General features: G+C 32.1%; 1 protein-coding gene across 1 annotated transcript; it reads right to left on the bottom strand.

Moving 5' to 3' along the window:
- Positions 1-9,473: 9,473 nt before the first annotated feature.
- Positions 9,474-11,615, bottom strand: LOC132298676 (TMV resistance protein N-like). Its single transcript, XM_059795067.1, has 2 exons — positions 11,110-11,615; positions 9,474-10,955 (listed from the first exon to the last, which is right to left on the bottom strand). Exons 1-2 carry the CDS (start codon positions 11,571-11,573, stop codon positions 9,800-9,802), a joined length of 1,620 nt encoding a protein of 539 aa, XP_059651050.1. The 5' UTR covers positions 11,574-11,615; the 3' UTR covers positions 9,474-9,799.
- Between the last annotated feature and the right edge of the window lie 10,952 nt (positions 11,616-22,567).

Raw genomic sequence — 22,567 nt, 5'->3', positions numbered from 1 at the left:
AGTATAAACTAATGATACCTATTATTTGTAATATTCAAATGTTAATAATCCGCAGTAATATTTTTAATAGATTATATAATATTAGATAATAGTCTGAATAAACTTTTCAGACAAAAATATTATAATCATAATTATTAGGATTAATTTCATTCAGACCCCCTGAGGTTAGATCATACATCACCTAGATGAAGATTTGATTTTTATTTTGCACTCAAATTTAAATTAGTGGCTTAACATTTCACTTACACCCCAAATGTTAAATAACAATGTTACCCTTTGACCTCATGTTAGACTATTTTTGTGACTAAACTACCCCCAACACACCTTTCCTCTTCTTTCTCCTCCTCCGCCCATCATCATCCCTGCACACATACTATACACACATACAAACACAACCGTATACATATAGACATGTACACATATACAAACACAGCCATATATATATATAGACACAGACACATACATACAAACACACCTCCACCTTAGCCGCTGCTACTACTTGTAACCAAGGGCAGATCAAACCTTTCTGAATGGGGTGGGCTAATTTTGGACTGGCTAACTTTGGACTGGACTACCATTACTATTTTATTTATTTTTTATTTTTTATTTTTTTGGGCTTAAAGTAGTATGGTAAGGGCGAACCTTGCATCCGCCCTTGCCTGTAACGCCACATCTACAGCTGCTGCTTCTTCTTTTTTTTTTATTATTATTATTTTTTTAATTGACACATAATATAATATAAGATGAATTGAAGTTACATGTAAGAGAATTCAAGTTCGTATTTGAAGAATAGTTGAAATTGTTATGATAAGTGAAAAATATCCATGCTTTTGTAGAGATTATTTAGTGCAATATATATATTTTTTAAAAATATCGTGCAATACATACATGCAATAAATATATATATATATATATATATATATATATATATATATGTAAAATTATTGTTTTATAAGTGATGTAAGGTATTCAATGTATGTAGGTGATGTAATTGAAACAGAATACTCTCTACAGATAAATTGAAGTTACAATTAAACAAAAAATTCTAAGTTTGTATTTGACATTGTTATGATGAGTGAAAATCACTTTTACTTTTGTATCATAAGTAGTGTTCTCTTTGAATGTCCTTTCACTAAATTCAATAAATATTTTGTACGAATCTTTATCTTTATTTGCTGAGCTTAAATTTACATTACTTTATTTCTTTGCTTTTATACTTAATATTGCATTTAAATATTTGTTTGTTATTGTCATGTTCGGCAGTTTTAGTAAAATAATAAGTTAATTCTTTGAATTAATCCCACCGGCACACCTAATGCAAATTATCACTTAAAAGGTTAACAATTACTCAAATTTTACCTTCCAAAATTTTCAACAATCAACTTTTAGTTTTACCTGTGCGGCCATTACGTGATGTTTATCATTTTCAAAACCACACAACTCGTTTATCCTATTGCGTGTGGGGCTCACTAATACTCGTTTTTAGAATTTGGGAGGAAAAAGATGATATCATCCTCCGATTGGACCACTTGACTTCTTGCCCAACGTACCATGACCGCAAATAATTTTGCTACTATTCATTGAGGTAGCATTTCGGATCAACATGGAAAGTCAAGGATATAAAGTTGAAATGCTTTAAAATATCTCCCTCCCATTATCCCCATAGAGTTTGAATTATATTCTAAGTGAAAGATATGGCGGTTTTTTAGTAAAACTAAAAGTTGATTATTGAATATTTTGAAAGTTTAAATTTAATTGTTACTGTAAAATTTTAAGTGATAGCATTTAGGGGTGGTAATTCATATTCAAACTCATTAAATCGTCCAAGTTTGCGTACAAAAATTAAATTATTTGGATACTCAAATTTAAGTGGTGAATCAGTAATGGGTAAAAAGTGAGCATTCATAAAATTCAATAATAAAAGTTGATAACGGACTCTATTACTAAACGGGTCATAGGGTTTAACACATTACCTTTTAAATGCATGCATATATATATATATATGTAACTTAATTGACACATAACATAATATAACATGAATTGAAGTTACATGTAAGAGAATTCGAGTTCATATTCGAAGAATAGTTAAAATTGTTATGATAAGTGAAAAATATCCTTGCTTTTGTAGAGATTATTTAGTGCAATATATATATTTTCTAAAAATATAGTACAATACATAACATGCAATAAATATATATATATATATATATATATATATATATATATATATAAAATTATTGTTTTATAAATGATGTAAGGTATTCAATGTATATAGGTGATGTAATTGAAACAGAATACTCTGTTCAATACAAGATAAATTGAAGTTACACGTAAACAAAAAATTCTAAGTTTGTATTTGACATTATTATGATGAATGAAAATCACTTTTACTTTGGTATTATAAATAGCGTTCTCTTTGAATGTCCTTTTACTAAATTCAATAAATATTTTGTAAGAATCTTTATCTTTATTTGCTGATCTTAAATTTACATTACTTTATTTCTTTGCTTTTATACTTAATATTGCATTTAAATATTTGTTTGTTATTGTCATGCTCGTAAGTTTTAGTAAAATAGCAAGGGTTAGTTTATATTTGTTTGTTATTGTCATGCTCGTAAGTTTTAGTAAAATAGTAAGGGTTAGTTTGGTTAGCGTGAATTAGCGAAAAAGAAATAGAAAATTTTAAGATTTTTGGCCGTTTGGTTAGCATGAAAAGAAAAGTTTTCAGGAAAGTAATATTTCTGCAATTGCTTGATTTTTCTTAAAATATTTCCTTTATAAAACACGCGAAAATAAAGTTATATCATTATATATTAATTTCCTCTTATACCTTTGTGTAAAATGTTTCTTTTTGTTTCTTCATACTCACAAAAGGAGAGTTTTCTTACACAAATTAATACTCCTAAATTAATTACAACTCTTTTACTCTTGAAATTAAAATTCTTCGCTACACTTACAAAACAAAGTAAACTAATTTAATAACAGAGTCCTAATATAAAATGAAAACTTCCCAAAAAAAAAAAACTATATAAAGAGACACATACATATCTAGACATATATATTTATTTATAAATCCAATTATATATATTATTTTTTCACTATTATTATTATTATTAAATTCATAAGGGTAATTTAATTGTATATATTATTTTACTAATATTATTATTATTTAATTGTATATATTATTATTATTTTACTATTAAATTCATAAGGGTAATTTTGATATAGAAAATCATTTTCCTTTCATTCTCTTACTATCCAAACTAATTAAACAACATTTTCTCACAAGTTTCTTTAAAAAAAATCCTTGTTAACCAAATGCATAATAAAAAACTAATTTTCTTTTTTTTCACTTCACTTTCTTTTCTTTTACTTCCATCATCAATTTTTATCTAACCAAACAGACCCTAATTTACTTTGAATTAATCCCACCAATACACCTAATGCAAATTATCACTTAAAAGGTTAACAATTACTCAAATTTTACCTTCCAAAATATTCAACAATCAACTTTTAGTTTTACGTGTGCGGCCATTACATGATGTTTATCATTTATCCTATTGCGTGTGGGGCTCACTAATACTCGTTTTTAGAATTTGGGAGGAAAAAGATGATATCATCGTCCGATTGAACCACTTGACTTCTTGCCCAACGTACCATGCCCGCAAATAATTTTGCTACTATTCATTGAGGTAGCATTTCGGATCAACATGGAAAGTCAAAGATATAAAGTTGAAATGCTTTAAAATATCTCCCTCCCATTGTCCCCATAGAGTTTGAATTCTATTCGAAGTGAAAGATATAGTGGTTTTTCAGTAAAACTGAAAGTTGATTATTGAATATTTTGAAAGTTTAAATTTAATTGTTATTGTAAAATTTTAAGTGGTAGCATTTAGGGGTGGTAATTTATATTTAAATTCATTAAATCGTCCAAGTTTGCATATTAAAATTAAATTATTTGGATATTCAAATTTAAGTGGGTGAATCAGTAATGGGTAAAAAGTGAATACCCATATAATTCAATAATAAAAGTTGATAACGGACTCTATTACTAGATGGGTCATAGGGTTTAACACATTACCTTTTCAATAAATACATATATTTATATATATAACTTAATTGACACATAATATAATATAAGATGAATTGAAGTTACATGTAAGAGAATTCAAGTTCGTATTTGAAGAATAGTTGAAATTGTTATGATAAGTGAAGAATATCCTTGATTTTGTAGAGATTATTTAGTGCAATATATATTTTTAAAAATATAGTGCAATATACTTAACATGCAATATATATGTGTGTGTGTGTGTGTGTGTAAAATTATTGTTTTATAAGTGATGTAAGGTATTCAATGTATGTAGGTGATGTAATTGAAACAGAATACTCCGTATAATACAAGATGCATTGAAGTTACAAGGAAAAAAAAAATTCTAAGTTTGTATTTGACATTGTTATGATGAGTGAAAATCACCTTTACTTTTGTATTATAAATCGTGTTCTCTTTTAATGTCGTTTTACTAAATTCAATAAATATTTTGTAAGAATTTTATCTTTATTTGCTGATCTTAAATTTAAATTACTTTATTTCTTTGCTTTTATACTTAATATTGCATTCAAATATTTGTTTATTGTTGTCATACTCGTGAGTTTTAGTAAAATAGTAAGTTAATTCTTTGAATTAATCCCACCAGTACACCTAATGCAAATTATCACTTAAAAGGTTAACAATTACTCAAATTTTACCTTCCAAAATATTCAATAATCAACTTTTAGTGCCATTACGTGATGTTTATCATTTTCAAAACCACACAACACGTTTATCCTAGTGCGTGTGGAGTCCACTAATAGTTGGTTTTATAATTTGGGAGGTGAAAGATGAACTCATAGTCCAATTGGACCACTTGACTTCTTGCCCAACCATGACCGCAAATAATTTTCCTACTATTCATTGAGATAGCATCTCGGATGAACAAGAAAAGTCAAGGATATAAAGTTGAAATGCTTTAAAATATCTCCCTCCCATTTTCCCAATGTAAATTCTATTCTGGCTGAAAGATTTTAAAAGGTAAAATTTAATTGTTAAAATTTTAAGTGAAGCTTGCTTTGCTTTAGGTGCACTGGTGGGATTAATACAAAAGCGAAGGTGGTTTTCACTCATAATCACATGCACCAATTTGTTCTCCTCTTGTGAGTTTAGTGTCATCTTTGAATGTGTTAAAACCATGAGCATCCAAGGCCTAGAGGCAATCGGTAAATTTATCAACACAACTGAAAGACAAGAACACATCCACATCGTAAATCCCCATTTTCAAAGCTCAAACAGATCAAAATGAAAAGAAAGATAAGGTTTATGCGTGAGAGGAGCATAACGTTGACTTGTATGAAGAGACTTGGCATAAGTCTTACACGGTTTACTTGACCATAGAACACGTTTTTCATACCGTATTGATTAAGCTCAATGTCGTATTGGCCGATACGCAACGTATCGGTCGGTTCGTAACCCCTTTCCAAGGGTCCAATTTTGTTACACACATTTATGAACCAGATAATTTAACCGATTTATACTGATGTTCTCCTGAGTCGGTTACACCCCGACCACAACTAATACCACACTACGAACTAGAACTCCAACCACAAAACTAATACTTGGCTGGCGTGCTGAGATTTGAATCAATCCCTTTAAAGTCCAACCAGAAATTACATTTATTTAGATAATTCTATCAAACAATCAAAAAATAATTTCTTATGAAAATTGCATCAGTATGTTACTGCAAAAAGGTTGGATAAAATAGGACTTGCAGAATTTTGATGATTTGAGTTCATAGGAATTCCATGGACATCTAATTTGAAGTGATTTAACATAGGGGGTTTGGCTTTAGATACGGAATTCTTGCCCAGAGGTACTCTTTAATGCTAAAAAAGAAAATAAGAAAACTAACTCCATTGTTTCTTTATTGAAGTTCTCGAAGTATTTGTCCTTGAGATCCTATGTTGAAATTAACTGTGAAATATTGTATGGCTTCTGGGTTTTATATAGATGCTAATTTGTCTCTGTGTCTGTACACCAATTTATTTGCTTGTTTAGCTATTGTGCAATAGACACACAAATTCCTTTAGGATCCTGCCGTCAATATTCGCACAATAACATACACAATTGCACAAGACAAAAATTATACGTTGTTCGGGCAATTTTGCCTACGTCCACGGTGCGCACCAGATATTCACTATATTTGTTGAGTAATTACAAGATGTGAATCAACAGATCCTCCACACACATATACAGTGTATCTCTCCATCACTCCTGAAAAATACACTTCGTTTTTTTGCTCACTCCCTAAAAAAATACTCACACCGTATATCTCTCTTAGTGACCACCGAAAGTAATCAGCACTAGCACTGATTGTGGCCATTTCACAAGAAGAATTAGTATCATATGCATTACTCTTCATAATTTCTTTCATTTTTGTCTACTTGTAATCAATCATAAAGTAATTTCAACCATATGTGATAACTAAATGCCCGTGGTAAATGAATCTTATACCTTCAAATTGTTCTTCTTAAAAATAACGTTAGCTAAGTTTAGACCCTAAAAACTCGTTTTATATTTTATATTTATTAGTTTTCATCTCTTTTTTCATCAATAATATTTCAAAATTATCTTTGCCAAAACTTTATGAATTTGAAGTCGTTTCATTGTTCCAGTGTGAAGGTTCATAGCTTTTGCTTCGCAATTACTAGTCTATATTTTTTTCATTAGGAAGAAAGTCACAAGAACACCCACTTTACTTCTTTAGAAACTTAAACCCTCATCATTCATTTTGAGAGGTAAAAGAGATATGACTAAATTACAAGGCCCTTGATCGAAATTACCAATCTATTATCCAATGTAATTCTAGATATGGGAAGTGATTAATGGACACAAATCTAATGTTAATTATTACTAGGCATCAAGTTATTTAAATAAAATAGGACTTGCAAAAATTTGGTGAATTGAGCTCATAGGAATTCCATGGACATCCAATTTGAAGTGCTTTAGCAGAGGGGGTTTGGCTTTAGGGGCAGAATTCTTGCCCAGACATGCTTCGCAATGCTAAAAGGGAAAATAAGAAAACTGAAGTGATCAAAATTTAAATAACTTTGAGGAATATAAAATGTTTTCTATTTTTTTTTTTTTTTTTTAACAAGCTTTCAGATCTTGACTAACATGATCACATGAAAATTAATTTTCATATCTATATGCTTGAAATTTGATTGTCTTTCAAAGGTTTCCTTGACTATATGAATCAGTATTATCAGAAACAGTAGTGGATAAAGTAATTGCTGAACTAGAGTCCTGTGGATTCCAATGCTTGATTGTATGGCTTCTGGGTTATCTACAGATGCTATTTGTTATAGATGATGCTATTTGTTCTCACTTATCTTGTAGTGTAATTTAAAAAGATTATAGTATGACATTCATATGCAAATGTCTTCATAATTTCTTATGTTTTATGTCGAGTTGGACTCGATTATAAAGGATTTTCAACCATTCAGTAACTAAAAATAGCCTTGTGGTAAAGGAAACCTGTATTATCCTATTCAAGTCTGTTAGTTTGAGTGGTATTATCACAACAGTCAACATGTAATTCTTTTCTATTAAGCCAATACCATATTATTAACGGAAGACACTTCGGGCGGAATATTTGTAGGATCCATCACAGCAATGTAATTTTAGGAAAGTCAGGTCACTACACTCCAGTCTTAATTGATACATATAATTCTCATTCCATTTAAAAAACGTAAAATTCTTCTTTTTATTAAAGTACACAGTCTCTCTCAACCTTTCACCCTAGAAGCCTTCAAATGGGTCACTTATGTTCTAAAAAAACGAAAAATAAAAAAATAAAACAAAACAAAACAAATAAAATAAAATAAAATAAAATAAAATAACCAACCCAATAATCCGTTGGGCCGGCCCAAGTTGCACCCTGTAAGAGTAGGTCCATTATAAATTCTTCATTCTGCTTATCTACGTCACCAAGAGGAGTAGGGATAATATCTAAGGCAACAGTGAGCGAGTGATGTGAGGCATCATCATATGAGTCCTGATTCTTCTCATCGCCCTCGTAAATCAGACTAACCCCTAACCTCTTCATCCACAACTGTTTTCCATACGATTGTCTGATTGTTATTTCCACTTCATCTCCAACGTCCAACCGACAATGTTTAAGCTGCCGGATTGGTATGTAGGAGAGGCACATTCGTTCAAATCTATCTGCATAAAAATATATTGGTATTTCACAATGTGGTCCCCGAGACCACTTGGTTTTATTAGAAACGCAATATGTAACTATGTATGGGAGTATAAAATCTCCAGAGACGCGCTGAGAAAAAACAAAACAGAAAATAATCCCTTGTATTATCCGACCCACGAGCTGAGGCATTTGAAAACGTATAAAGTATCCCACTCTGGTAGTTGTACCACCTCGGAAGCTCACCCCCGGAAAAACAAATATGCAACTCTTGTTCTCGATGTCCCTACATTAGATTAGACCCACGAACCAAGTTAATTGGTTTCTTCTAATACTACACACATAGGGAGAGTGTTGTATTTGTACCTGATATCTGAGAACATTTCTTCTAAAATTATATGCAGCATTGTTGTTGACTAATTTGGGACAACCGTTAAAAGTCATGAATTGTCTGTGTGCTGCTTTTGATTCAATTGACATGCTCTGCAATGCTGTGCAGTCATCTGCTCGCAAAAACTTTAAATTTACTGGAAGGCCGGGAAGTGATTCAAGCCGAGTACACGTTTGTGTGAAGAGAGTCAACAGTTGTGGAAGGCTAGTGATGGTAGCTGGTAGGTTAGAAAATTTGTTTCCGCTAAGATTCAAACATCTCAAGGACACCAAACTACCAATTTCACTGGGCACATTTGTTATATTGCAGTTTTCCATAGATAATTTCCTGATGCTACTTGACAATTGTAAGCTTGATCCAAGTAGGGATCTTCGAAAAAATGCTGGCCACTCTAATTTGGAGCAACCGGACATATTGAAATAATCGAGAGACTTAAACATGAAAATGCTCGGGGGAATCTTCTTCAGATTGTGGCAATTCTGTAAATCCAAGACAATAAGATTTTTCAGACTTTCAATAGATTGGTGAACCTCTACCAGCTTTGTACAATCAGCAGCAACAATTTCTCAAGACCGGTGAGTCCCGTGAAGTCTGGAGTTTTAATCAAGAGATAGGAATGACTGAGATTGAGGAATTTCAATTTGCACAAAACCTGTTAGGAACAGAAAGAGACAATAAATTTTCGAGCATGTCGTTGTATAATTTAAGTAGTTTGAAGCAGATGATTAAAAAAACAGTAGTATCAATCATCATACCTTTGTTCCTCTCCAAACTTGTTTGAGTTTGCTATAGCTGAAGTCAATAGCAACCAGATTATCCAAGATTAAGGCGGATAGTAGACATTCTAAAGAAAATCCTTTCCAACATAGCCATACAAGTCTTCTAGAGAGATGTTTGTAGCTTCCACTTAGATCGACATAATTGAGATGAAGCACTTTCAGCCTCACCATCTCTGTAAAGACCTTCGCATTTAGTTGTAGCTCCTCGGATTCTGGCAAGTTCAGGACCAAGCCTTGAATTGCTTTCGTCCCCTTATGATAATAAAAAGTTGCAAATATAAGTATATATATTTATATATGTGTGTGTGTGTATGTATGTATGTGACATTGTGTTGAAAATAGGTTCACATCTCAGATTGTGTGACTTTCATGATGTGCTGTGTGCTAATGCATTTTTAATGTAACAAAATATGTAAATAATTTAGGCACTGGGCTCTTATAGTGTTATTTCTCAATACATCGAGAACATCTTCTTGATACCACAATCTACTATGTTCGCCTGGCTCTTCAGGAGATTCTTGGCGGACGATCTCTCTAGCCATGTCTTGAATAAGATCATGCATCATCAGCCGGTTATCCCCATCAATTCTGACAAGAAAACGACGAGATAGAACCCCAATTCCAGATTCTGGAAAGAAACCGCAACCTTTTAATATTTTGATTAACAAATCTTGGTTCATTCCAACAAAAAAACATGCAATATGTAAGAATAAACCCTTTAGTTTGTCATCAAGTGAATCGAAGCTTAGCGTAAGTTTTCCTTGAACATCCTTGTGAGGAATCTTTCTCAACTTCTCCAATTCACTTCTCCATTCAAGCATGTCTCTGTTCGACAAAAGGGAACCTAAAATTTCAAGAACTAAAGGAAGTCCGTTAGAATAACTCACTACTTCCTTAGAGAGGCTCTCATAGTCTTCTACAGGATGATCTCTCCTAAAGGTATGCCAACTGAAGAGTTGAAGAGATTCCTCCCCATTCAACTTCTTGATCTTATACACCTCATCGACTTGAAGCGAAGTTGTTGAAGACAAATCTCTAATTGTTAGTATGACTCTACTTCCGGGACGTAACAAATCACGATTTATAGCTAATGCCCTCAATTGGCGGATGTTATCCACATCATCGAGAACAAGAAGAACCTTTCGACACCATGCTCGTCGTTTTATCACCTCAATTCCATGATCCTCGCTTCTTATTGTCTGATTTCTATCCATCAGGAGATCACAGAGAAGGCTCTCTTGTAATTTAATAAGGCCGTTGGGTTGCATCGAAGTTTCTCTAACATCTCTAAGAAAGCTACTGCCTTCAAACTCACGAGTACGATGTATGCGATTAAACAACGCTTTAGCCACTGTGGTCTTACCTATTCCACCAATCCCCCATATGGCAACAATCCTAACATCATCACTATTTGACCCCAACTTTAGAAACCCACTCAATTTTTGTACACGATAGTGTATTCCAACTGGGTAGTCCGCAACACTTAAACAGGTAGGATTTAATTTATCTGCGACTTCTCCCACAACTGTCTCAATAAATGTTGACTCAGACCTGCCAATTATTTTCCCAACCGTTTAGGAGAATAAAAATATTATTAAAAAATAAACTAAACAATTTTTATATAGAGAGAGCTGAAAGATCAAAATAAATAAGTGATCAAATAGGGAATGTTTTAGATTGTCTTTATGAAGAAATGAGAGAGTACCCGTTGGCCACATTTTGCAGGACGTAGCCAGACAAATTGGCAGCCTTAGCTAGAGTTGATCTCCAATTCTTCACCGATTCCAAGTCGAAATGGTTTTCGTGATGGGCAAATGCTTGTGCATAACAACCCTTCTGTGAGCGAACATCAGAGGGTTGGACATCATAGAAGATGGGAATAACAATCTGATTGAGTGTGCTCTTGCAATCCATGATCTTGACAAGCTCGTCAAGGCACCAACGTGAGGACGCATACTTTTTTGAGAATACAATAACGGAAATCTTAGATTGCTCAATTGCTTTGAGCAATCCGGGACCAATTTCTTCTCCTCTTTTGAGTTTGGTGTCATCTCTGAATGTACAAAAACCATGGCGATCCAAAGCAGCCAAGAGGTGGCCGGTGAATTTCTTGCGAGAATCAACACCGCTGAAAGACAAGAATACATCGTAAAAACAGGAAGCTGCCATTTTCCAAACTCAAACAGTTAGATAAAATGAAAGGAATGGAAAAGAAGAAAGAAGGCTTTTGCTTGAGTGGAGCAGGGCATAGCCTTATATATATATATATATATATATATATGTAAGACCCGTGTAAAATACATATATATATTTATATCATATATTTATTTACTTAATATAATTTAATGGTTATCTCTGATTTAATTTAAACGGGTGATTGTGATAAAGTTTGTTAAATAATTTAAATTTAAAAAAAAAAACTAATTTATCTCACCAGACTCCCTATATCTCTATAAATCTCTAATACGTTTTATTTATATATATAAAAAAAGAGATACTAGCATGATAACGGGAGAAGAAGGGACCAAAGAGAGTGATTTGACGTCGTGTTTTCCTGCAGTAGCCGGGGGAAAGGAACGGTAATCGGGAAGTCGCGTAGAAAGGAAGAATTATTTATACCAGGCAAGTTAATCTTGCTTTGTACTTTTGTATATAAATGTGACTCGGCATATTATGTTCTTCGTCTATATAATTTATTTATTTTATGTCTTATTAAATTGATATAAAATATTTTAATTATAATTACGAACAAGATGATAATTATATTTAAGTTATTTTTATGTGATCTTGGGATAGAAGGATCTAATCTGGAATATTTATAAATAACTTTATACATGTATGAACTGATTGAATTAATTTTTAAAGTCTGGATCATAGAAACTGTAAAATAATTTTATTTATTGGTTTGTTAAGGTAGTAGGGAATTAAAATAGTATATGGATTTGTATACGTGTGTGTGTGTGTGTGTGTGTGTGTGTGTGTATTGTTTTTCTGACAGTCATGTATGGATAAAGCAACCACAGTTGTGGACAAATATGATACAGAGTGGTGATCGGACAAAGGACAATAGTTCTATTCGTGAACAAGAGCACAATTTGGAGCATAAGATTTTTTTTTTTTTCTAAATAATTAATGTACCATGGGTTAGCCGCATGTCATGAGATGTAAACAAATTTGTCTGGTAAGAGTTCCAGAACTTATAATATAATAGTCATGGAGTAGCTGAAGTTCTATTAGTGGTTGTTGTACAACTTGTAAGAATTGATTTTCTCTTTATGTGTTAGATGGTTCATGAGTCATAATTGATAGCTATAGTACAAACTGTGGGTTGACTAGAATTGGTTTTGTCTTCTTGTAAAGTTTGAGAGGATGATTGGTTATTGGTTAGAGACTTAAGAAAAGGAATTCAGTCTTGAGAATGAAATGGGCCAGTATGTGCAAGCAAACCCACGAGCAAGCTATTGTTAGGCTTTGGTTGAGTTACTGGAAATGGTGTAAATTAAGGTTCAATAGTTATTTTAAAATATTAGGAATTGTGCAAAGTAGTAGTTAAATAATATTATAAATTATGGTATATTTCTAGCTTCTCAAATCATGTAGTGGAATTTTTTTTAATTGTTTAATGTATATATAAACATATTATTATATATTTTCAGTGTAATATATAAGCATGGGATATGATTGGATTAGTCGGAGGAGTAGTCCAGGACTGACTTAGTGATGACTTTTGGGTATGGTCAGGGACCTACCTATTTGGGAGTATACTACCCTTTTGTTATGGCCATGGGTCTAATGAGCCCTTATTGTGTGGACGGGATCAGGGATCATCTGGGGAGTAGACGTACAATCCAGCCACACGTGTGTTTTTGGTAGTCAGGGACTATACGATTCACACCACTTTATTGGACGGGAGCCAGGGGCTCATGCGAGATATGTGGATTTATTAATGAATAAATAATAGATATTTATTGAGTTTATAATTAAGTGGGATTTACATATCTGATTAAAGCACTTATTTGAGCTGCTTATATATATAAGAATACAAGGTGAGGTTCATTTGCTGAACGATGATTGTGTTTAGCATTTATTGCTGAGCTTGTGAGCTCACCCTATTATCACATTTCAGGTACACGTTGAGTAGGAACGTGATGGGATCACATGATGGTGATGGATTTTGGCCAGCTTTATGTATTTTTTTGGTTTAGTTAATTTTCGCATTGTAATAAGAATGGCGATATTTTTCTTTTGAGTTAGTTCATTTTGGTCTAGTTATCGTGGATTATTTTTGACAAGGTTGTTTGATACTATGGTTATATCAATTTAATAATTAGAGGGTGGTTTGAATCTACCTCTTTATTTGATTATTTTTTATTTTTTTTATTTTTTGTAATGTTGTGGTTATGTAATGAAAGTCATGCCAGACTTTAAAAATTAATTCAGTCAGTTCATACATGTATAAAGTTATATATAAATATTCCAGATTAGATCCTTCTATCCCAAGATCATATAAAAATAACTTAAATATAATTATCATCTTGTTCGTAATTATAATTAAAATATTTTATATCAATTTAATAAGACATAAAAAAAAATAAATTATATAGACGAAGAACATAATATGCCGAGTCACATTTATATACAAAAGTACAAAGCAAGATTAACTTGCCTGGTATAAATAATTCTTCCTTTCTACGCGACTTCTCGATTACCGTTCCTTTCCCCCGGCTACTGCAGGAAAACACGACGTCAAATCACTCTCTCTGGTCCCTTCTTCGCCCGTTATCGTGCTAGTATCTTTTTTTTTTTTTATATATACAAATAAAACGTATTAGAGAGTTATAGAGATATAGGGAGTCTGGTGAGATAAATTAATTTTTTTTTTTAAATTTAAATTATTTAACAAACTTTATCACAATCACCTGTTTAAATTAAATCAGAAATAACCATTAAATTATATTAAATAAATAAATATATGATATAAATATATATATGTATTTTACACGGGTCTTACAATATATATATCAGACAAAGAGTTCCCTGTACTCTTTTTTGCAAGTCTCACACGGTGTGCCCTCGGTTTAACCAATCGTTGGAACAAGACTGTGTCCAAAACCACAGAACACGTTTATCCAGTACGTGTGGGGCCACTAGTACTCGGTTTGGTAGGTAAACATGAGAAATGATTGTCCCACTTGGTGAAAAAAAACAGAAGATTGTCCCACTTCACTTCTTGCCCAAAATTTTACTTGTGCTCCTCAAAATTGTTATTTTACAAATGAATCCTTAAACATAAAAAAAAATTTCCCTTCTCCCACCTCACTAAATTATTTCAAAATACTTGTTTATTATCCCAATTTGTGCACTTAGAAATAAAATTAACTCGTCTCCTCTCAAAACTCATATAAATATTTGATTTTGACTATTTTAGCCTACTTTTGAAAATTCCAATATTTCATATCCTTGTATATACATATATAATATTTATTATATGAATTCAAAAGAGAAAAAAAAGTTTACACTAATGTCTCATATTTAATAAAAATACATTAATCTTTTTTGTTGAATGATGTTAAAAAAAATTTTTAAAAAAATTGAAAATTATATGTCAATTTCCAAGTCACTGTAAAAACTAAAATATTGTAAGACCAAAGATAACAAGATTGTCAACCATAAACATACTTTAAAAAATTATAAAAAATAAATAAATAGCTAATCCAACAACAATATGCTAATATTTTTTAGTTTCCACTCGTTAATGATAAACTCCTTATACAAGTTATAGAAACATTATTGTGTTTGTTCAAGTTTGTGAAATCTTGTTTAATTAGAATCTTACATTTTATCTTTTAATATTTCATTAAAGTAATAATGACATGTCTTTCTCAAAGTAGAATCAAAGAATTATTTTTCAAAGTTTGAATTTTTAAAAAATTAAAATAATTGTTGAATAAAATTTAATTTGAACAACTATTAATGTGGTACAAAAATATCTCAAGAAGTTTCCACCACTGTTAATTTCTTCTAGGTTGATCTCAGTTGTATATCCATATATATTCTTGTACCAGCGAGCTTCCCCATCAGTGCCACATTTTTTTTTTTTTAACCCAACACGATAATAATATAATATCGATTGCAAATTCTTCGTGTGAACTCCAAGAAGACACTAAAAGTAAAAACTTCTCTGTAGTCTGCTTTTCCCTTTACTTTTATAAAATCATCCTGTAGTCTGGTCTGCTTTTTCCTTTACTTTATAAAGTCATCTTCCAACTTCTCACCTTTTTTTTTTATTTCACTTTAAAAAAACTTTATTAATTTTTCTTTTCTTTTGACTCGTCTTTATAATAATTTGAATACCTACCACTAGATTTAATTATATTGAGTTTGAAGTTCAGATTATAATGACAGAGAGATTCTCAGTCTGCGTTCTCATCCACGAAATTGCTAGGAATTGATGCAGAGGGAGATCATGATAATCGAATAGCATCGTATAATTGCAGCAGCCTAGAGATCAAGATAATTGAATACCATCTCGACTTCTTTTTTTATTTTTATTTTTTTCTTTATGCTTAATTGCACTTAACCCACTTTAATATATTTTCTTACACATAACTCCTTAATCATTTAGACCCATATAATTTTTCAATACTTCAAGTAGACCCTTACATTTGCAAATCTCCAATCAACTGACAATACCAAAAAAATGAATGAAATGACTAATCAGCCACCCCAAATGTCTGATCCCAAGAAATTTAATTTTCATATCTATATGCTTGAAATTTGATTCTGTTTCAAATGTTTCCTTGACTATATGACTCGGTATTATCAGAAACAGTCGTGGATAAAGTAATTGCAGAGCTAGAGTCTTGTAGGTTCCAATGTTTGATTGCTGGGATTGGCGGAAAAGGCACGGAGGTCTCTTTCAGTGATTTTTCTTGGTGTCAGCCTTATAACATTACCCATATCAGTGTCTTTCTTAAAGGATGAGCATTTCAACATTACCTGGATCAGTAATTCTCTTGCGTCAAATAATGACATGAAAATGTATACTTCTCCCACACTGCAATGCTCTGTTTATGATTACTGTCTCTACACTAACTCCATTGTTTCTTTCGAATGCTCTGTTTATGATTACTGTCTCTACACTAACTCCATTGTTACTTTCTTGAAGTTCTCGGAGTATTATTAGTACTTCTGTACTTGGCATTCTATATTTCGGTTTGAAATAACTGTGAAAATTTGTATGGCTTCTAGGTTATCTACAGCTGCTATTTTGTTATAGATGATGCTATTGTTGGGATTTATATGCCCTGGCATAGCAAATTCCTATCTGGATTATAATGACATATGTTCCTGACATATCTGAAATATTTATGATTTATATAATTGGTGAATTCAATGTATTATTTTTCGATTCACTATGAAATTGATAGTGTCCATGTAATTACAAGAAATATTTATATATATGTATGTGATGGCAATCAATACATGATATATAAATAGTAATTATAAATTATTCATAGTCGGTAATTATGGATGGACTCATAATTAATTAAGACTTGAACTGGATCCGCGTCAGGTTGAGATATATTGCGAGAGCCGTCGTATGCAATTACTCCCTATCACTGTCATGGCATTTGACTCTTAAGCATGAGAAAATTATAAACTCTTTTATTAATTAATAATTACTTTGATTTGTTCGGCGAATTCTTCGGAGTCCTTAGACCGACACTTTGGGTAGTTATGTAATTAATAGTTAGAATGTTATATTTTCAATATTTGCATTATTGCTACTTGTATTTATTTTGTATTGATTATGGTTGATCACAAAGTAAATTCGAAGGCCTTCGTATGTTTTTAGATAAAATGATTTATTATATATTTATTTATTAAATTATTATTTTTTTGTCAAACAAATGTTTTATTGTGATCAAGTCAGAAATAATCAAAGGTACCAAAATAAATATATTAATTAAGTAGTCGGATTGATGGCATTATTTATCCGATAACTAATTATGCATAGAGGGGTCAAAGTGCAATATTGACTTAGTGGTTATTTATTATTTAATTGGAGTTCAATTAATTTCTTTTAGTGGAGTAGAAATTAATTTATGAATTAATTGAATTGGGTCCATGGACCGGGCCAATTATTAATTCATTGTAGCCAATAAAATAATAGGCTCAATGGATTCTCACTCATAGCCCAACTTGATATTAGAATCATATTAGATTTGAGACATGTGAATTAGAGATTGAGAAAGATTAGTTGTTTCCTTTTCTTTACCTTTATGTTGCCTATAAATATACATGGTCTATGTATATTTTAGGGGTGATTTTTAGTAGAAGGAAAAATGAATATATTTTCTCTCTCTAGAAAATTAGGGTTTATGTTCTCATCTAATGGAGGCTCCCACAAGCCTAGTTTTCCAAGGTCATTCATGGATGCTTATGAGTGATTCCTAAAGGCAAAACAATTACCAAGAAGATAGAGATCCATGGAAAAGGTGTCTAGCAACAGGGATCTACAATAAGTGAGAACATTCACTTTAGAGGAGAGATCTAAGGTTTACTCAAACCTTGATGTAAGTATTCAATCTTTTAATTGAATGATACATCATGTTTTATTTTTGCATAAAACTTGTCTCTATGTGATGAAATAAGATCTATGAATTTAAATCCCTCAAAAAGTTTTTAAAACTAGCACGTTTCCCAACAGTGGTATCAGAGCATGGTTTGATTCATTACTAGAGATCATGTTTTTATCAAAATCATCATCATGGATCCAAATTTATATATGCATATGTTTATATTATTATATGATCATGATGTATGTATAATTGTGAATGAATGATGATGAATATTTAGGCCATGGATGAAGCTTATAGGTTATTGGAATGTAATTTTATCTTTAGATGAATGTAATTAAGGCTTTGATTTAGCCGTTTGAAAGTTCAATGATGTAATTTAATTTTTTCCATTGTATTTCAAATTGTAAATTTATTGAAAGCCATGTAATATTCATCAAAGGGTGCTATGAAGATTCAACAAGGTCCAAGAAGGTTAAATTAGGCTTCAGGAATTTTCTAGAGTTTTTCCGGAATTTTTCTGGAATTTTTTAGGCTTAATTTATATTTTCTGGAATTTTAAAAATATTTTCTGGAATTTTCGGCGATTTTTCGGCGACCGGAGCAATGCCGGCGGCGAGGGACAGCGCCGGAAGATGGACGTATAATCCAGTGTAGCAGCACCCATGGTGCACTGAAGAGGACAGCCAATGGAAAAGCGCGTGTAGTACACGCGCTGACAAGGTCAGCATTCTGGCGCGTGAGATACACGCGCCAGACAAAGTCAACCATCCGGCGCGTGAGGAACACGCGCCGGACAAAGGAACCTTCCCCACGCGCGTGCCAGCGCGTGGCATGCACTGAATCATCTTTCCAGCGCGTGGCACGCGCTGGGACTCTCTAGAGGCGTGTGGGAGCGCGTGAATGACCTTCCAGGTGTGTTTCAAGCCTCGTTTTGCTTCTCCTAGCGCGTATCAACCTCTTGCGGGTGTTTTCATGCTGATGGAAGACCATCATGCAGTTATTAGAGCAATTAAATGTTAAAAGCTAAATCCATTGGCCATTTAAATTGCTTCTATCTGTAGTTTGATTATTTATATGATGCATGGAATAATTTAATATTGATTAATTATTATTCAGGCATTGGATCCATGATATTTAATTAAATGACTTGATTTATATTAATTAAATTATGAAAATTAAGTGGATCTGATTACTAATTAATTTGAGAGCACTTATTGGGAAACGAAAAATTATTTTTGAAAATTATTTTTAAAGTGGGCTTCCAATTAAATATTAGTGAATCATTTAAAAGTCCAATTATTTTCTAAATTTAATTGGATTAAAATCAAGATGTTTTGCATGCATTATATCATGTAAATGAATAAAATGAAAACCCTAATTATGAATGATTAAAAATTGAGTGGGAGCGGGGATTTTTATACATTGCCCCATGGCCTTCGTTATTAACACCATTGTAATTAGGTCTTCAAAAATAATGCCCCACGCATGATTTGAAAAGTCTTAATATTACAAGAATGGTTATCTCATGAAAATAATAATATTAAATATTCATTGTAATTAGATCTTTAAAAATAAGGCCCTACGCATGATTTAAAGAGTTTAGATTATAATGACAAGATATTTAATGTTTTATTTTTCATTAGAGTATTAATAACGTTATACACTCAATCTAAAATCAATAGTGTTAGCTCCCCAACGGAGTGGTCTATACTAGGTGATTTTAGAAAGGCTAAACATAATCGGGAATCATTTCATATAGATAGACAAGGCAATGTCTTAAGAGATATGGAAATGATGGGATTTGCCCGCCAATAGTAATAATGAATTTCGCCAACCGAATAAGTTATTGGCATATTGGTTATCCGATTTTTCATGCAGTGGTTAAGGGACCCACATATTATTATTTTAATGGAAGTGCTCGCCTAATGGTAAATGAATCTCAATAATAGTAATAATGAACTCCTCCAACAGGATAAGTTATTGACATATTGATTGGTTAATTTATTATGCTAAAGAGTTGAGGGACCCGTATTAATTAAAAGGGATTGTTCACCAATAATGATAATGATCTCTTGTTCGATTGAGATTTATTATGTGGTTAACAAACTCATTTTAATTTTAAATATGCATGACAATATTAATAATTCACCTTGCATATTGTATGAATGCATTTATATTCAGACTAATTATGTCTAATCCATTTTATCTGCTTGCTAATTTCAATGTATGTGGACTTCATTTATAATGACTAGAAAAGGAATTTAGATATTTTAGTCACAACGTGTTGGTACAAATGTATTTACTACTCCTAAAACCTAATCCTTTTACTTTAAGATATCCAAGAGAATATTAATACTTTGAATAAGTGAAATAAGGCAAATGAGATGAATTGGTGCAATATTCTAGAGTTTACCTCGAATACGCTCCAAAGCTAACATTTACATTATTATATTTTCTTCAAGCATCATGTTAAATGTCAATGAGATATTTTGGTGAGATTAGATAGAGAGTATGCCAAAGTACTATGGCAGACTTGAATAGCATCAAGATAGCCTAAGGAACTCCAGTATGAAATCGAATTTTGAAAAATGATTGTTTATTATTTAAAAATTAGCTAGAGATCAATAAGGCTGACTTGGGTGGTAAGTTTCAAGTTGACATGATTATTTCCTTGTTACCAAACTCGTTCGACTCTGTTAGAGTGAACTAAATAAAAAATCAGTTTGAGTTCACACTCGCTGATATTCTTATAGAATTGGTAACAGTTGAAGGGATAATCAAGAGTATGGGCATTCCTATCAATCTAACCTAGTCCATACCATCTTCTTCTAGGCCCAAGTGGACGGGCAAAGCAAAGAAGAAGGATGATAATAGGACTAGGCTAGCACAAAACATGGGTATTCAAAAAGGTTAAAGGGAATAAGGCAGTGTATGTTGAGGGCGAAAAAAACTGTTTCTTTTGTCGCTAACTAAAACACTAAAGGACGAACTGTTTAAGCAATGACGTGGCATAGGAAAATATATATTTAATCATTGAGCCATGTTATGTGGTTGCATCTATTAATTCCTGATGGATAGATTCTGGAGCCACTAAACATGTTTGCAATTCATCGTAAGGATTTCAGGAATCCAGAAGCCTTGATGATATGGATATATATTTATCTTTTGACCTGATGCCAAGGTTGTAGTTAGGTCAGTGGGAGTATTACATCTGAAATTAGAGAGTATGAGGATATTAGTATTAGAGAACTATCTTTATGCACAGAAGTTAGACGCAATCTAATTTTTGTTTCACTTGTGGTTTATAAAAACTGTGTTGTTATTTGGTAAAACTAGTTTTATAAAATTCAATAGATATGCGATTGCTTCTGGTGCATTGAAAGATGATTAATATACTATAATCACAAACTCTTAAGATTTGGAGGATGTAGAAACTAATGTTGCATCTTCTAGATTGAATGTTAAGAGAAAAATTGTTATTCCTGACTCATTGTTTTTTTAATGTCTATTTTTGGGTTGTTATCAATCAAAATGAGATTCAAAGATTGGTCAAAGAAGGTTAATTCCCTAGTGAGGTAGGGGAGCCTAAACCAAAATTGTGAACCCTGTTTTGAAGGATAGATAACTCTTAGGGCTTAATCAGCCAGATGAAATAGACATAAAGGACAATTGAAGTCGGTACACACGGACATGTGTGGTTTTGTGAACATCCAAGCAAGATTACTCACGTTTTGGATAAATTTACCTATTGGACACAAGTCTTATACTTTTGGTATATTCCGAGAGGGTTAAGACTGATGTGGAGCACAGATTAGGTAAACTTATCAAGACACTTCGATCTGATCGAGGATATGAGTATTTCTTGGGATAGTGCAAAAACTATATGGTCAATGAGGTATTATGTACCAGTTTTCCGCAATTGACGCTAAATGCATTTAGGTGTCAAATAGGAATAACAGAATTCCACTTAACATGGTTAGATCTATGATCAGTTATGCCACATTATCTCTTTCATTTAAGAGTTTAGCGTTAATGACATCGATGCGCATTATGAACTGCATTCCATCTTAGTCTGTCTCAAGGATACCGTTGAGCTGTGTTTTTGACTAAATCTTAGTTTGAATCACATGCACATATGGGGTAGTCTTGCACATGTGCGCTTGATATGGACAAGTAAGATAGAAACAGATCATACGCATGATAGATTTGATAGCTACTCTAAAAGTCACTAGGACGGATTATTTTATGATCTCAATGATAAAAGTTGATTGTTTACACTCACTGTTTATCTATAGGAGGATCATATTATGAATTACATACCTCGTAGCATAATGTTAGAGAATATGGTATGAGTACCAGATGTACCACATGTGAACACACTTATTATAGAGATTGAGAATAATAAATGAATTCCCTATTGATGCGTTAGCATCATCTAGTACACAGATTCCTGCATCGGTGCATTGATGTAGTGGGAGGATTATCATCCAATCCGACAGAATCATGTTTTTAGGTGAGACCGTTATGGACATCCCTGTTAAACATGAGTTGGACCCAGTAAGCTACACGGAAGCGTAA

The sequence above is a fragment of the Cornus florida genome, unplaced genomic scaffold, assembly GCF_030987335.1.
Source record: "Cornus florida cultivar Cherokee Brave unplaced genomic scaffold, ASM3098733v1 CherokeeBrave_3.0.0_Hap2_Chr03, whole genome shotgun sequence".
NCBI classification, from domain to species: Eukaryota; Viridiplantae; Streptophyta; class Magnoliopsida; order Cornales; family Cornaceae; genus Cornus; species Cornus florida.
This window is presented reverse-complemented; position numbering and strand designations above follow the sequence as displayed.

What these genes read in the sequence shown, in the direction of transcription:
- LOC132298676 (XM_059795067.1), bottom strand. Translation starts at nt 11,573, where the DNA reads ATGGCAGCTTCCTGTTTTTACGATGTATTCTTGTCTTTCAGCGGTGTT. An exon ending in CTGCAAAATGTGGCCAACGG is followed by an intron (nt 10,956 to 11,109) that starts GTACTCTCTCAT and finishes AATAATTGGCAG; the next exon opens with GTCTGAGTCAACATTTATTG.